The 12,830-nt window shown below is 48.7% G+C and overlaps 3 protein-coding genes across 4 annotated transcripts in view; 2 read left to right on the plus strand and 1 right to left on the minus strand.

Moving 5' to 3' along the window:
* Nucleotides 1-12,830, plus strand: part of RUFY3 (RUN and FYVE domain containing 3) — a 79,609-nt gene that overhangs the window by 35,940 nt on the left and 30,839 nt on the right. Inside the window, exons 5-8 of the mRNA XM_027889181.1 lie at nt 5,111-6,232; nt 7,578-7,769; nt 11,651-11,789; nt 12,502-12,634. The gene's annotated coding sequence lies outside the window, so the exon portion shown is untranslated. The remainder of the gene's footprint in view (nt 1-5,110; nt 6,233-7,577; nt 7,770-11,650; nt 11,790-12,501; nt 12,635-12,830) is intronic.
* Nucleotides 430-5,026, minus strand: JCHAIN (joining chain of multimeric IgA and IgM). Its single transcript, XM_027889195.1, has 4 exons — nt 4,818-5,026; nt 2,655-2,790; nt 1,819-1,899; nt 430-1,598 (listed from the first exon to the last, which is right to left on the minus strand). Exons 1-4 carry the CDS (start codon nt 4,879-4,881, stop codon nt 1,397-1,399), a joined length of 483 nt encoding a protein of 160 aa, XP_027744996.1. The 5' UTR covers nt 4,882-5,026; the 3' UTR covers nt 430-1,396.
* On the plus strand, nt 8,543-10,255 carry UTP3 (UTP3 small subunit processome component). Of its 2 annotated transcripts, XM_027889189.1 has the most exons (2): nt 8,543-8,941; nt 8,972-10,255. In XM_027889189.1, the coding sequence occupies exons 1-2, from the start codon at nt 8,609-8,611 to the stop codon at nt 10,190-10,192; spliced, it is 1,554 nt and encodes a 517-aa protein (XP_027744990.1). In that variant the 5' UTR covers nt 8,543-8,608; the 3' UTR covers nt 10,193-10,255. The 2 variants fall into 2 exon arrangements, with proteins under 2 accessions (XP_027744990.1, XP_027744989.1); XM_027889188.1 differs by having other exon boundaries at nt 8,543-10,255.

Here is a 12,830-nt window from a genome sequence, read left to right on the forward strand (position 1 = left end):
ATAACTTGTCTCAGTCCATTTTACCCCTTTGCTCTTTAAAACTTGGCTCTTGCAGATTGTTTTGTCTTTAGGATAGACACCTTAGATGTGAATGACTGTCCCCTAATTTGCCTGTCTTTAAGGTACTTTTTCAGGGGTGAGGAAAACACGTGATCTGTGGGTTGCAGTTTTAAAAGTAATTTTAGATGCTGTTTGGATTTTGAGACTGATCCTTGAAGCAGCTCAGTGATGCAGATAATGATAAACCAGTTCAGCCCCAATCTGTCAGGGTTTCTGCAAGTGCCTGGAAATATTTCTATTCCAGGACTTTGGGATACTTTACCTGTAAGTATAAGCAGTTACTTAGGGAGAGTTGTGAAGGAGAAAAGAATACAATTATAGGCTTGGCTGTTTCTCATGCCTTCTTATTGAATTGAAATAAAACACACAGACTGATGCAGACAAAATTTTATTGAATATTTCACTAACAAAGCTGTAACTATTGGAATAAGGTTTCTGCTGTTTTATTACTCCAATTCTGAATCTCAAACTAGGGTCCTGTTCTTGCACCTATGTCCCCCTTCACAGAATTTTTTAAGCTTTAAATGCAAAAGAAGGAAGAAAAGAAACTTGAGCCAAGTTGATTTTTTTTTCCACAATTCAACTGGGAGCAGGGGTGGAAGAAGGCAGCAGTAGCAGTGAGGCAGCATGGGAAGTGAAATGCCCAACATCTCCCAGAAGAGTTGACTATTCCTGGCACAGCTGAGGTCTTGGCAACTTTGCAAAACACTTCAGGGTAGCGGCATCTTTTGATCTTCTCTGAATCTGTGAGAACTAGAAGCTTGCAGATGTCCAAGTGCTAGAAGGGTCTAGGATGATCAATTGTAAAATAACTCTGAAATGTGAAGTCTCGTCCCTAAAATATACTTGTACAACAACCTTCCAGTGGTGGCACAACTCCTGCTAACACCATCAAAGGCCTTGCCTGCAGGGAGTGCAGAGGTTTGCTTTAGAGGGCTCGAGGAGGGAAGTGCACAGACATTCCTGCTGATGTCTGTGGCAGCCTTGCTCAGGTGGAGACACACAGGAGACTGCCAAGGACAGGTTCCACTGTAAATCAGTGTGGTTTCCTTGGCTTCAAGAGGATCACTGATTTGTATTTGGTCTATATGGTGATCCCACCTGAGACACATAATGACATTGCAGGTACGTGCCGGGGATATGAGAACAGAGTTGATGACGACCAGGAGCTGCTCTTGGGAGATGGCATTAGTGTGATGCTGAGAATGTGGAGAGACAAGCTGGCATTGCTGTAGGAGCTAAAACTGGGATCTGTCACCTGGGTACGGCCGTGCTATACCTGTATCTGGGATGGGAACAGCGAGTGCAGCCAGGCTTCAGCACAGCAGGGGTTCATCTACTCAGCATAGCAGGATGTTGGTGTCAGAGCTGCTGGCACATATTTCACCTCCCCGTGGTACAGGAAGGGCACAGGGGAGCTGTAGCACTTCTCTCTGTCGTAGGTGTAGCAGGTCTGGGGTTCATCACAGAAGTTGCCCTGCTGGGCCTGGACGATCCTCCCACCCAGGTCAATCTCTACAGGACTGCAGTTTCTGCAGCTGCAAGAGACGGAGAACACAACAAGTGTGAAGAGTTATGATGACAACATGCCCCTGGTGACAATCAAATCTTCTCTGTTGATCTCCATCCTGTTGATGGAGCCAGCAGAGTCCTGTGGCCTTTCTAGGTGTTATATGTTAACTCCCAGCCCTTAAGCACCTTTTTGAGCTGCTGAGGGTTAAGTCTTGGGAAATTAGGTTAGTAAATAAAACTACTTACAGTTCAGAGATTCGGTAGACAAACTTGGTTCTCAGTGGGGACAAGGGGTCAGAGATGTTCTCTCGAGCCTTCAGGGGGACTCTGCAAAGGAGGGAGGAGAATGACTCATGGAAATTGTGTATTAAACAAGGTTCTCTCTGCTGTGAGCAGTTCTAAACTCCCTTCTCATTCCTTGGGTTCTTTCCATTCTGACCCTCCCCGAGAGGACTGCAGCAACTCTCGAGAAGGCCACTTTCAAGGTGACAGTTTGTTCTTGTGAAACTCTGAGCTGTCAGATGCCTGGGAGACTTGCAGGACATGGACAGGGATGTGGCTCTCCTGTTGTGAGCTCTACCAGAGATCCTGCAGCTCCGAGCCTGAACTGCTCCTTGTTTCCCAGACACACACACTCTTCTGCTAGGTTTGTGCGAGTGGATAGGACCCAGTCCAACTCTTGAACTGCGATCTGTCTCATAGGATTAAGCTTTAGGACTTAACTACTTTCCCAGACTCACTGTCAGATAGGGAAGTATCCAGTGCCATGGGCTCCATCTGGTTTCAGGTTAGATCAGCTGCTGACATGTTACACTCTACTTCCCCAGCCTCTTTTCTGAAGTTACTACTGGACTGTTTAAAATATGGGCATGTTTTTTGTATCTGAAGGGACAAACACCAGAGAGGTTCATGTGAGGTAAAAAACCCACTAAACAAAGGGAAATATTTAGGCTACTACAGAAAGCAGCCCATGGGACAAGCTGTTCCCTTCATCAGTGCCAGGACATGGGAAAGAATGCACAGGAAAGGCAACACTTCATCACTTGCTCACCATCTCCATGAAATATTTGTCTGCCACTTACATGATACGTATGTGTCTCTCCAGGACTTCTTGATCAGGGTCTTCTTTAGAGGGGACGATCTTTGAGGTCATTGTCACACACTGGCACTTGTTGTTGACCAGCACGTACTCCTCATCCTTGGGCTCCAGCGGGTAACCTGCAAGCACAGCATATGCAACCCTGGAGTCAAGGGGAAAAGCTGTTAAAGCTGTTCTAGTGGAAATCCAAGGGATGAGAATGCCAGGAGCACACCAGTACAGAGCCTGGATTGATTCCAGGGAAGGGCAGGTGGCCCTGATGATGCTTGTGCTTTGCAGGGAAAACTCCAGTCCTGATTTTCTTACCCAAGCCGTTTCTTCTCTCTCTGAGTACATCTCCCACACTGTTAGCATGCTACACAATATGAAACTCAGTCACAACAGGCTAAAACATCCCATGTGTCACCCAGAGGCTTTTGGAATGTTCCTGGTGTTGTGCAGTGCTGCCTTACTGTGCTAGTAGATGGACTTGCCTGCTCTGCTTGTTGCTTGGTTTAATTATGGAGAGAAAGGAGAAATAGGCTGAAAACGTCTGTGTTAATCATGTCTATAAAGGACTTTGGAGTCACTTGGACTTAAAAGCTTTGGTCCTTCCTGCTCCTATAATATACGGGTCTCAGCAGCTCCTGTTCCAGGTTTTTGGAGATCCTTACAGGCACCATATCTGGGGAAAAGGCACCAAAACTGTGTGAAATGATGCTTCAGAGAGACCCCAGAGTTCACCTGCTGGTTTCAAGTGCTGTTTCTGTGGCCTTGGCTGCCTTTGGCAGCAGAACACCTGCCGGAGAAGATTCTCTGTGGAGTTTCTAGCTTGGGAAGCAAATCACTTAGCTCCCTTGCTCTGCAAGCTTCTTTCCTGCCAGCTAACTCCTCGCTCCACATGACACTTCTCTCTGAAGCAGACGCTTCCCACAAAAGCCTCTCTAGTCCCTGTCTCCTTGTCCTGGTCTTTCTTTTGGCTCATGAAAGGTCTCTGGCTTGTCCTTCACACAGCCCTTCCTCTGCTGCCTGTGCTGTGCTCCACATAATGTTGTGTGCAGTTCTTTCCAAGCCTTTAATCCAAAGCCAATATTCAAGTTGGATCCTATTGGCTTTGGGGTTGTCCCAAAGCCTTTGGGAGCAGGCTTTAATTCTAAAATTAGTTTAACACGTTCTTTTATGCATATGCAGGGTTTTTTGAATGCACTCTAAAAATGCTGTCCTGATTTAATTCTTTATGTAATGCTCTTGGCTTCACTGTAAAAGTTACTGCAACTCCATTTATTTTTCAAGTAAAATTACACTGCTCAAAAAATATAATTTTGTCAGCAATATCTCCATGTGCCACCCAGTGAAGTCCCATCGGGGAGAAGGTATTTATGTACAAAATTTCCTAATGCTGTTCTAAGTGTCTGCAGATTGGGTTTCCTGCACTAAGGTGTTCCCTCCCTCCTCAATATTTATTTAGCTGGTTTTTGGACAGAATTTCTCATTTTCCAATACTGGATCATCCTGCGATCCACTGTAGTGTATCACAGCAGTGCCTGGGTAAGCAGTGAGATGCCCTTTGCCAAAAGCTGGAGAAAATGCAGGGATGCAGCTGTCCACGCTGTTGGCATGGTTATCCTTGAGCACCGGTTTAATCCTGCAGACCAGATGCACCACGTGCATGAGAATGGCTTCAGACTGTCACACAGAGACCTGAGACCCACACTGAGGAGTATGCTGGGAGCATGCTCTGATCTCACTGGAGATCAAGAGTTCCCAAGAAATTCAGTGGAGTTATGTGACAAATTACTGTTCAGTCAAAAAGAAGTTGGAGGTAGCCATAGGACAGGACTATCAGGAAGATTTTGGAAGCCTTTAAATCTAGCAGGTAACTCTTGCAAGGTCCCTAGCACTGCAGAAAAGCAAGCAAGCATGCTGGCAGTTTGTTGCTTCAGCAACCTGATAAGAAATGGAAAATTATCAAGGCTTAAGTTCACAGCTAGGCATCACTTTGTCCTCAAGGCAGCAACTAAACCCACACAGCTCTGGTGCAGAAACACAGAGGTGTACAAGCACCACTGAACCACGATTGCTTGAGCAGGCTTTGAGTTTGGACTTTTGACTGTTGTAGATTACACAAAACCTGCCACTGATATCTTAATCCCAGTTTTCCACCTACCTGCCACAAGGATGATCCCCAAGGAGACGGCCAAGGCCACGCACAGCAACAAAAAGCTCTTCATCCTGCCTCCCCTTCTTTTGAAGAATGTGGGTGCAGAGCCTGTCTCTGCCTATAAGGGTGTGTGCAAATGGGTTTCCTAAAATAAACAGCCCAGCCGGCTGCACCGACACTGGGAAATGTGGCTTTGGGGACTGAAACCAGGTGTGTGAGTGCACCAAGACCTCTGGTTTTCACAGGGGAAGGGGGCAAGGGGTTGTGCTTTTATTGAGCTATTTTATCCTGTTCATCAGGCAGTGAAGCTGCTGAGTGCAAGGAGTTGCAAAACCACCCTGGTCCTTGGGGGACATCTTGTCATCAGGGCCAGTATTAAAGTAAGAACGTCCAAGGACCACAGCTCTGCTTCTAACTGTGAGAAATCAGACTTGAAAGATGACTTTAGTCATACTAAAAAACCACTTCAGGCTTCAAAGTGAGTCCTGTTTGAACCAGCTGTGTGCAAACCTGTATTAAGGGCTTGACCTGCCCCCAGAGAGCCTGCAGTCAAAGCAGGCAAGATGAGAGGGGAGGGGTGAAAGAGGTAAAGCTGACAGCAGCTCTGGGGCCAAGCTGAGCTCTTCCTCTAGCTCTGCCTGGGGTTGTATTGTCCAGGGGTGTATTTCCTTGAGAATGGAAAGGGGATTCCATGGGATTTGTGGTCAGAGGTCCTGTGTCAGGTCCCAACCAAACCCTGAGGTACTGGGCATGCAGACTTCTCCTGAAGGAAGGAGATACTGGAGAGGACCTGGATTTCTTTTGTCCCAGATTTAGTATCACTTATGGAACTCTGAAACACAAAAGTTGCAATGTAATCTGCAATGGCCAGAGCTGTCCCTGTAGCATTTACATGTATCTTGTGCAGAAAAGGACACTTTTTAAGGAAAGCCCAGTCTTAGCAAGGGCCTGATTTCTCTTGCCAGGCTCCTTCGATAGGCTGAAGTCATTGGGCAATGCTGCCAGGCATCCCAGTTCCTGTCACCTTGCACGCTGTCCTCCCTTTTCCCAGACTCTGCTGGCTGGGTCCCCAACCCTGGGGTTCTTCCAAGACCCCTGATTCTGTGCCCTGAGCTTTTCCAAGCACAAACGTCTCACCCTGCAGCTGCCTGATGCAATGAGCTTTCAGATTACATCAGCACTGCCCATGTGCAATGAGCGTGGGAGTTGGAGGGTGGTGATGGGTGATAGCCCAGCTCCTTGCAGGGCGTTGGGTTCTGCCACAGTTCTTTACAAACCCTGTTTTCTCATCAGGGATACATCTATAGGAGGGCAGGATTTGGGTTTGCTTCCTTTCCCCCTCTCAGAAGGTATTGCCAACAGTTGTGTGCAGTGCTCTGAGGCAGTGGCAAGATGTTCCCTGTGCCCCACTTTGGCAGAAGGTAAATAAACCTGGCTTGCCTGGGCTGGTGGGGGTGTCTGTCTAAAGCACAATTTGCTTCAGTTACCCTTTTCTGTAGCAAAGGATTTTCGTAGAATTATCCAAGAAGGGGGGAAAGCTGGCACCAGGATAAAGCACATGCAGAGGAGGCTGGTTCTGGTCTGCTTTGCCAAAATACACTAATAAAAACATGGCACTGGGAAAATCCAAGGAGAGGCACCTGAGTATTTTCCAACCCCAAGGCAGAGACTGAGCAGAATTATGTTCTGTGTTTCTGTTGATTTCGGTGTTTTTCCCTGGCTGCTGGTGCTCAGCATATCTGGATTTCGGTTGCTAAACCTACACGTGTGTGTACAGTCCCTTCGGTCTGGATATGGTGACACGAGGGCTATATTTAGTCCCCTTCAGCCACCTGCATGTCTCTGGGGTTTCTAGTGAGACTGCAAGCTCTTGAGAGGAAGGTCTGTTTTATGGATTGTTACTTCTATGGACTGTCCCCTTTTTACTGGGTGATATTCTGAATTACCAAAAAATTGATCTGGGCAAGCAGCTGTTTTGGTAAGGGGCTGGCAGACCATCAGTCCAGGCTCCATTTCTGGGCTGAGCAGGGAGCTGGACTGCCAACCTCCCTGTGGGGCAGAGGCCAGTGGAGGAATAATTGAGAACTGGAAAAGAAATGGGAGCCAGCCTTGCAGTCTCAGTCTCCTTTCACTTGTCCTGTGCCTCCAGCTGGCTCTGGACAGGCTGAACTAGAGTTTTCCAGGTAAGAAGTCGAGCAGGGGCCTGGATGCAGTGAGGCAGAATAGTTGTCTGTGTGTGTCCTTGCTGTGACGGTGAGAAGGATGACACCAGGGCAGGGGGTCTCTCCAGATAACACACCATGCACAAGCAGTCTGTCCTATGCTTCTCTTCGCTCTTGGAAATAAACTTTGGGTTGAGAGACAATGTGTCATTGGCCATTATCATCCATGAGAGTCCAAGTGCAAGTTAGTCTTTTGTTAAGGCTCTGAATTTTGAAAGGGCAAACTTGAAACAAAATTAGGTCAGTTAGATGGTAACAATCAGGGTCAGGGAAATAAGGGAGGCCTTGGTTTTGGTAAGTTACACCTGCAAAAGTTATCTGGAATTTTAACCTCGCGGGAACGGGCTGCTGGTGTCTCTGGCTGGATTCACACAAAACCCCAGCAGGACTGAACAGCCAGATGACAAAGCCTGATCACCAGAGACAGCTGCATTTAGTGGCCAGCCAGTATCAAGTGAGAATTTCCCCTGAGGAGCGGCTAACAAATTAAATGATGCTGTGTCTCACCAAATCCAACTTATTCTTGTTGCTCTTTCTTCTACAGGTCTGTATCCAGGGAGGTGATGGCTGAAAACCAGCATAGACAGGTTTGGAAAAGAGGGCTGAGGCAAAACCTGCCTGTGTGCAAGAAAATTTTGACCCAGAGGTAACCATGTGGAGAGGAGGAGCGTGTCAAAGTTAGAAATGAGACCTGTCTGCCATCAGATCAACCAGAATCCAAATGAATCACCTAAAAGTGAGTCAAGTTTTGCACTACACTCTGTGTGTGTTAATTTGAGTATTTACTTGACATATATTTTTTTCCATGGAGAGGTGGACAGGAGCATTTATAAATACAACTGCACCTGTTCTGTGGTGAGGAAAAAAAGCACCTGCACTTCCTGAACACAGAACTGCTCTTGCTGGGATGTGGAGGTGCTTAATTTATCAGGCTCTGGGTTTCTGAGCTCGGAATACACTAATGTGACTCCTACTGCTCTTCTAGCAGGGCTGCCTGGAGTTTTCCAAAGCAGACTGTTTCCATGTGGCTGAGTAATGTGGCTTGGGAAAGCTGGGAGGCTGGGCTGGGTGCTCTGAGATGGATGACAGCTACACACAAGTAGAGATTGCCTTAAAAACCCTCCCGATCAGGGGGTCCCTGAGTGTTGAAAAATCAGAATTGCCCCTTGTCTGTGGATCTACGCATGGATCTATTTGCATGCAAGGATGGGTTCAAGGAGTGCAGAGGTGGATTCTGGCGTCAGGTGTATTTTCCACGTGTTTTTTTTCCCCTGGTGCACGATGACCACACAAACAACAACTGCATGGGGCTGGGCTTTTAGGGGAAGGAAAACTCCCGAGGAGGAAGAAAAGGCTCTTTCTCCCCCTCTTTCAACGTGGCATCAGTGATTGCTGACTGGAACCCCCTCCCCGGGGGCTGCGGGGGACATCAGCATCTCACGGGGCGCGTAAGGCCGATCGCGCTCGGGACCTGGAACGGGAAGGAGTCGGGCGGAGCTGCCCGGCGGAGCAGCGGAAGGGGAGCGCTGGAAGCGGAAGGGGCGGTGTGGAGGAGCCGGAGGAGCCGCAGGAGCCATGCGGACCCGGCGCGGCACCGTCCTGCGGCCGCCGGCACAGTCCCCCGAGGCCGACCATGGGCTGGACGAGGCGCCCGCCGACAGCGCCGGCCCCGAGGAGCTGGCGGACGACGTGGAGCAGTTCCACGAGGCGCAGTTCCGAGCCGTGATGGCAGCCCTGGACAGCGGCGAGGAGGCCGGGGACAGCGGCGACGAGGAGGAGGAGGAGGAGGAGGTGCTGGGGCTGCAGCTGCCCGAGGAGGAAAGCGAGGAGGAAGAAGAGGAGGAGGAGGAGGCGCAGGGGCTGAACCTCTTCGTGGAGCACAGCGCAGAGGAGGATGAGGGTGGAGACGCTGAGGAAGATGAGGATGGGGAAGGTGAGGAGGAGGAAAATGAGGAGGAGGAAAATGAGGTTGAGGATGAAGATGGGGACCTGTCCATGGAAAGCGACTTGGAGGAGCAGCGTCCGGACACCAAGCTCCCCCACGAGCTCTCCTGGGGCCAGCGCAAGCAGCTCTACTATGACACGGACTACGGGAGCGATGCCCAGGCCAAGGGCAAGCGGAGCCAGCAGGAGATCGATGCTGAGGAGGAGGAAGAGGAGCAGGAGGCTCAGGTGATCCAGAGGCGGTTAGTGCAGGACTTGGGGGAGGATGACTATGGGCTGGATATGATCCAGGGCTACCTGGCTGAGCAGCGCAAAATCCACGATAGCAAGGGGCAGAAGATTGACAAGGATCTGCAGGCCCTTTCCAAGAAGGAGCAGCTGAAGCTGCTGAAGCGGGAGTCCCCTGAGCTTCTGCAGCTGATGGAGGACTTGGAAGTGAAGCTCATGGAGATCAAGGATGAGCTGCACCCACTGCTGCAGATGGTCAAAGACGGCACTATCCCCCAAGGGAAGGGCAGTCGGTATTTGCAGACCAAGTATCATCTGTACCTGAACTACTGTGCCAATATCAGCTTCTATCTAGTTCTGAAGTCCAAGAGGGTGCCCGTTCATAGTCACCCCGTCATCGAACGGCTGGTGGCTTACAGAAATATCATCAATGACCTCGCTGTCATAGACCAGAAGTTATCCCCACAGGTCCGTGTGCTTCTGAGGAGCTACTATGATAAGAAGGAAGAGAGGCTACGGAAGGAAAACAAGTTTGCCGTGTTTCTCACCATGGATGGCAAGAAAAACAAATCAAAACATGCCTCTGCACTTGCTAATGGCCAGGCTGCTGCTGCTTCTGAGTCGTCGGGTGAGTCGGAGCTGGATGAGGAGGCTGCCCTAAAATACTACAAGATGATGGAGGAGAAGCTGGCACTCAAGAGGAAGAGACCTGGGGACGAAGACGTGCTTGAAGAAGAAGCTGTGTCAGAAGGAGAAGATGCCAGTAAAAAGAGGGGGGTGACCTACCAGATGATCAAGAACAAAGGCCTCACGCCCAAAAGGAGGAAGATCGATCGCAACCCCAGGGTGAAGCATCGGGAGAAGTTCCGTCGCGCCAAGATCCGCCGCAAGGGGCAGGTGCGGGAGGTGCGCACGGAGCTGCACAGATACGCTGGGGAGCTCTCCGGCATCCGCGCCGGCGTCAAGAAGAGCAGGAAGCTCAAGTGACACTCACTTTTCTATAAGAGCTGCCAGTAGCAATCCTGAATCCAATAAAAGTTTTGTAAAGGATGTTGTGAATTTTATTCTTAAGGAAATTGGGGGTAGGGTGGTACTTGTTTGTTTGTGGTTTTGTTTTTTTTTTTTTTCAGAAGGTGCCATCTCCAAGTGGCAGAGGGCACTTTGCACACTTGCCCATGTGTTAAGGTATTTTCCTCTGTTGTGGTGCTGTCATGTTTCCATAAACGGAACCTTGAGAGGTTGCAAGCGATGTGTCAAGCAAAGGGAGCAAAATGGGCCATGTGGGATTGCTGGGGAGATAGGATGGCATGGATGGATCTCCTGACAGTGGCTTGAGAATGGGGTTCAGCAGCTCTCACTGTCTGCTGTTGTGTTCTAGTCCATCCCGTTCCTGTGTTGAGCTGCAGAGGGAGAGATGTGGTTATGGTATTTAATTATTTTAATTAACTCACTTGATAGTTCTTTAATGTATGAGTGCTACTTTTAGGTTGTCTTAAATTACTTAATTCTGTGTTGTCTAAAATAGTGTTTCCCCTCCTGAGTTCAGTGAGAAGCCAAGCAAGGACTTGTCTGGATCTCCTGACTATCTATGATAACACGTTAACTTCATCTATGATAAATGCTAACTGTTGTCTGCTGCTACAGGACTAAGTAGCATTGCTGCAGGACAGGTGGGTAAGGTGTGATGTCTTCAGCTGCCAGGTAAACTTTCAGGATGTTTGGAAGACTTCCATGCCTTCTGGTGGGTAAATGCATTTTAACCCCATATCAAGTTCTTGCCAGGAGCTGACTGTGAGTGGCCATTTCCAGTTTAGGCTGTAAAGGAGGAAAAAGTGATTTTTTCTGAAGTTTAACAAAAATTGTCTCAGATAATACTTGTACTTGGTCTGGAACAGGTTTGGGGACCCCATGCCTTGATTTGTTTGCCAGTACCACCTGAAAGGTACTAGTTTGTCATATGAAATTAAGGAGAGTCACTGCCAAGAAATGTCAGCACATATCATGGGGTTTTTTTTGTGTGTGTGTGTGATGTTCTTGAGGGAAGCCAAGATGTGTGTACCTGACCATGTGGCAGCCCCGGTGATGTAGTTCAAACATGCAGGTGCTCTGCTCATCCTCTGCAAGTGAAATGTGCTTCTGTAGGGTCCTGATATAAAGCTTTATATCCCAGGCCTGTTCCTGGCAGGAACACGCTGTTCATTGCTGACTCAGGAATATTTTGGTAATTTTCAAAGCTGGTGGTTAATAAGCTTAAGCTGGACAGATGGGATCAGTCCTATATCCAGATGGACTGAACTAATCTTCTGGTTAGAGGAGTGCTCTCTTTACCCTGATGGCCAGAGGTGAGATGTGTAACCTTTGAGCTGTGGGGATAAATGTCCTTCACGTGTGCTCACTCATCTGCCCTTCTGGCAGTGATTTACAGTGTTGGCTGCTCTTTCCCAGGGACAAGGGTCCCAGCCCTGCTGAGGAAAGAACTAGAGCTTTTCCCATTGTTTATGAACCCACACCGGGGCTGTGATGGAGGCTGCCACTGATAACACTGAGCTACACTCAGGAGGCGCTGCCAAGAGGTCAGTAAGAGGTAAGTAAGGTGCTGGGGAAAAAAGCAGCTTAGGTGCTTTTTCTGGGAAGGAATGGTGTTGTGTAACAGGCATCACGTGGGATGTGGAAAATATCCAGCAGAGATGCTCCCTGATCTCATTGCTACAGCACCTGCTTGTGGACATTTCACACTTGGTACAAAAATGAAGGGCTCACTCGGGGTCTTTGACGGATCTGGCTCTGTGCTTCCTTGGAAAGCTCCAGGCAGCTGGCAAGCAAAATTCTGGCAACTTCGATGTGAGCAGTAAATAAGGGAAATAAGCAATTAGCGTGCCATTACAGACACGCTCCCCAGAAACGCTGGGATTAAGGCTGGAGGCCGGAGGGAACGCCGTGTGTCAGCCGCCCAGCGCTGGCTGCCGGCAGATGGCACAGCATGGCTCCCACTTTAATGAAGATTAACCGGGCATTATGTCCACTTGGTTAGTTCAGAGATTGGACAAAGCCATCAATAACATTCCCATATGGTTTTATGTACGAGTGATCATGAGAAGGCCAGGATTATTAACCCCATGGGAGGGGGGACACTATGGCTGCTCTAAGAAATACTTGTGCCAAAGGGAAATCCTTGGTGGTAAACAGGTTTTGAAAATCCCAATGAAAATGCACACATGTAAAATCATGGAAGGATCGTGGATAAAGATCAGGAAAATAAGTAGAGTCAAGTTAATGCTGCTTTTTTCCTCTTTCAGCACTGTTTCTGGAGAAGGTGCAGACACTGCCAAGGACAAGCTCCAGCTGTGGGATGGCACTTGTCATGGCCAGGGTCCTGCTTGGAGAGGACTGTTGGCCTCAGCCCCTAATGCTGGTTGGGACTCACCTCAGGTAACAGCTCTGCCTCACCTCAATCACCACCTATGGAGGTACCTGCCCTGGGTCCTTTGCACCCGCTAGCTTGGAGCTGGTTGATCCAAGGGATAATCAGTGCTGTCTGCACTTGCATGGAAATGATTCATATTTAAAATGACATAGGCAGGGTGTAGGAAGCTCTAGGGTATGAGCTGCTCTTTTTTCTTTGTAC

This window comes from Empidonax traillii, unplaced genomic scaffold (assembly GCF_003031625.1).
Source record: "Empidonax traillii isolate 1590-97213 ecotype Southwest subspecies unplaced genomic scaffold, ASM303162v1 scaffold255:size705445, whole genome shotgun sequence".
In the NCBI taxonomy this organism is placed as follows: Eukaryota; Metazoa; Chordata; class Aves; order Passeriformes; family Tyrannidae; genus Empidonax; species Empidonax traillii.

Bases quoted from the DNA above. Each gene is read 5' to 3' on its own strand.
- JCHAIN (XM_027889195.1), bottom strand. From the start codon at position 4,881: ATGAAGAGCTTTTTGTTGCTGTGCGTGGCCTTGGCCGTCTCCTTGGGG. The intron at 2,791-4,817 runs GTAGGTGGAAAA...CTGTGCTTGCAG, and splicing joins GGGGATCATCCTTGTGGCAG to GTTACCCGCTGGAGCCCAAG. The intron at 1,900-2,654 runs GTAAGTGGCAGA...CCTCCTTTGCAG, and splicing joins GAGAGACACATACGTATCAT to AGTCCCCCTGAAGGCTCGAG.
- UTP3 (XM_027889188.1), top strand. From the start codon at position 8,609: ATGCGGACCCGGCGCGGCACCGTCCTGCGGCCGCCGGCACAGTCCCCC.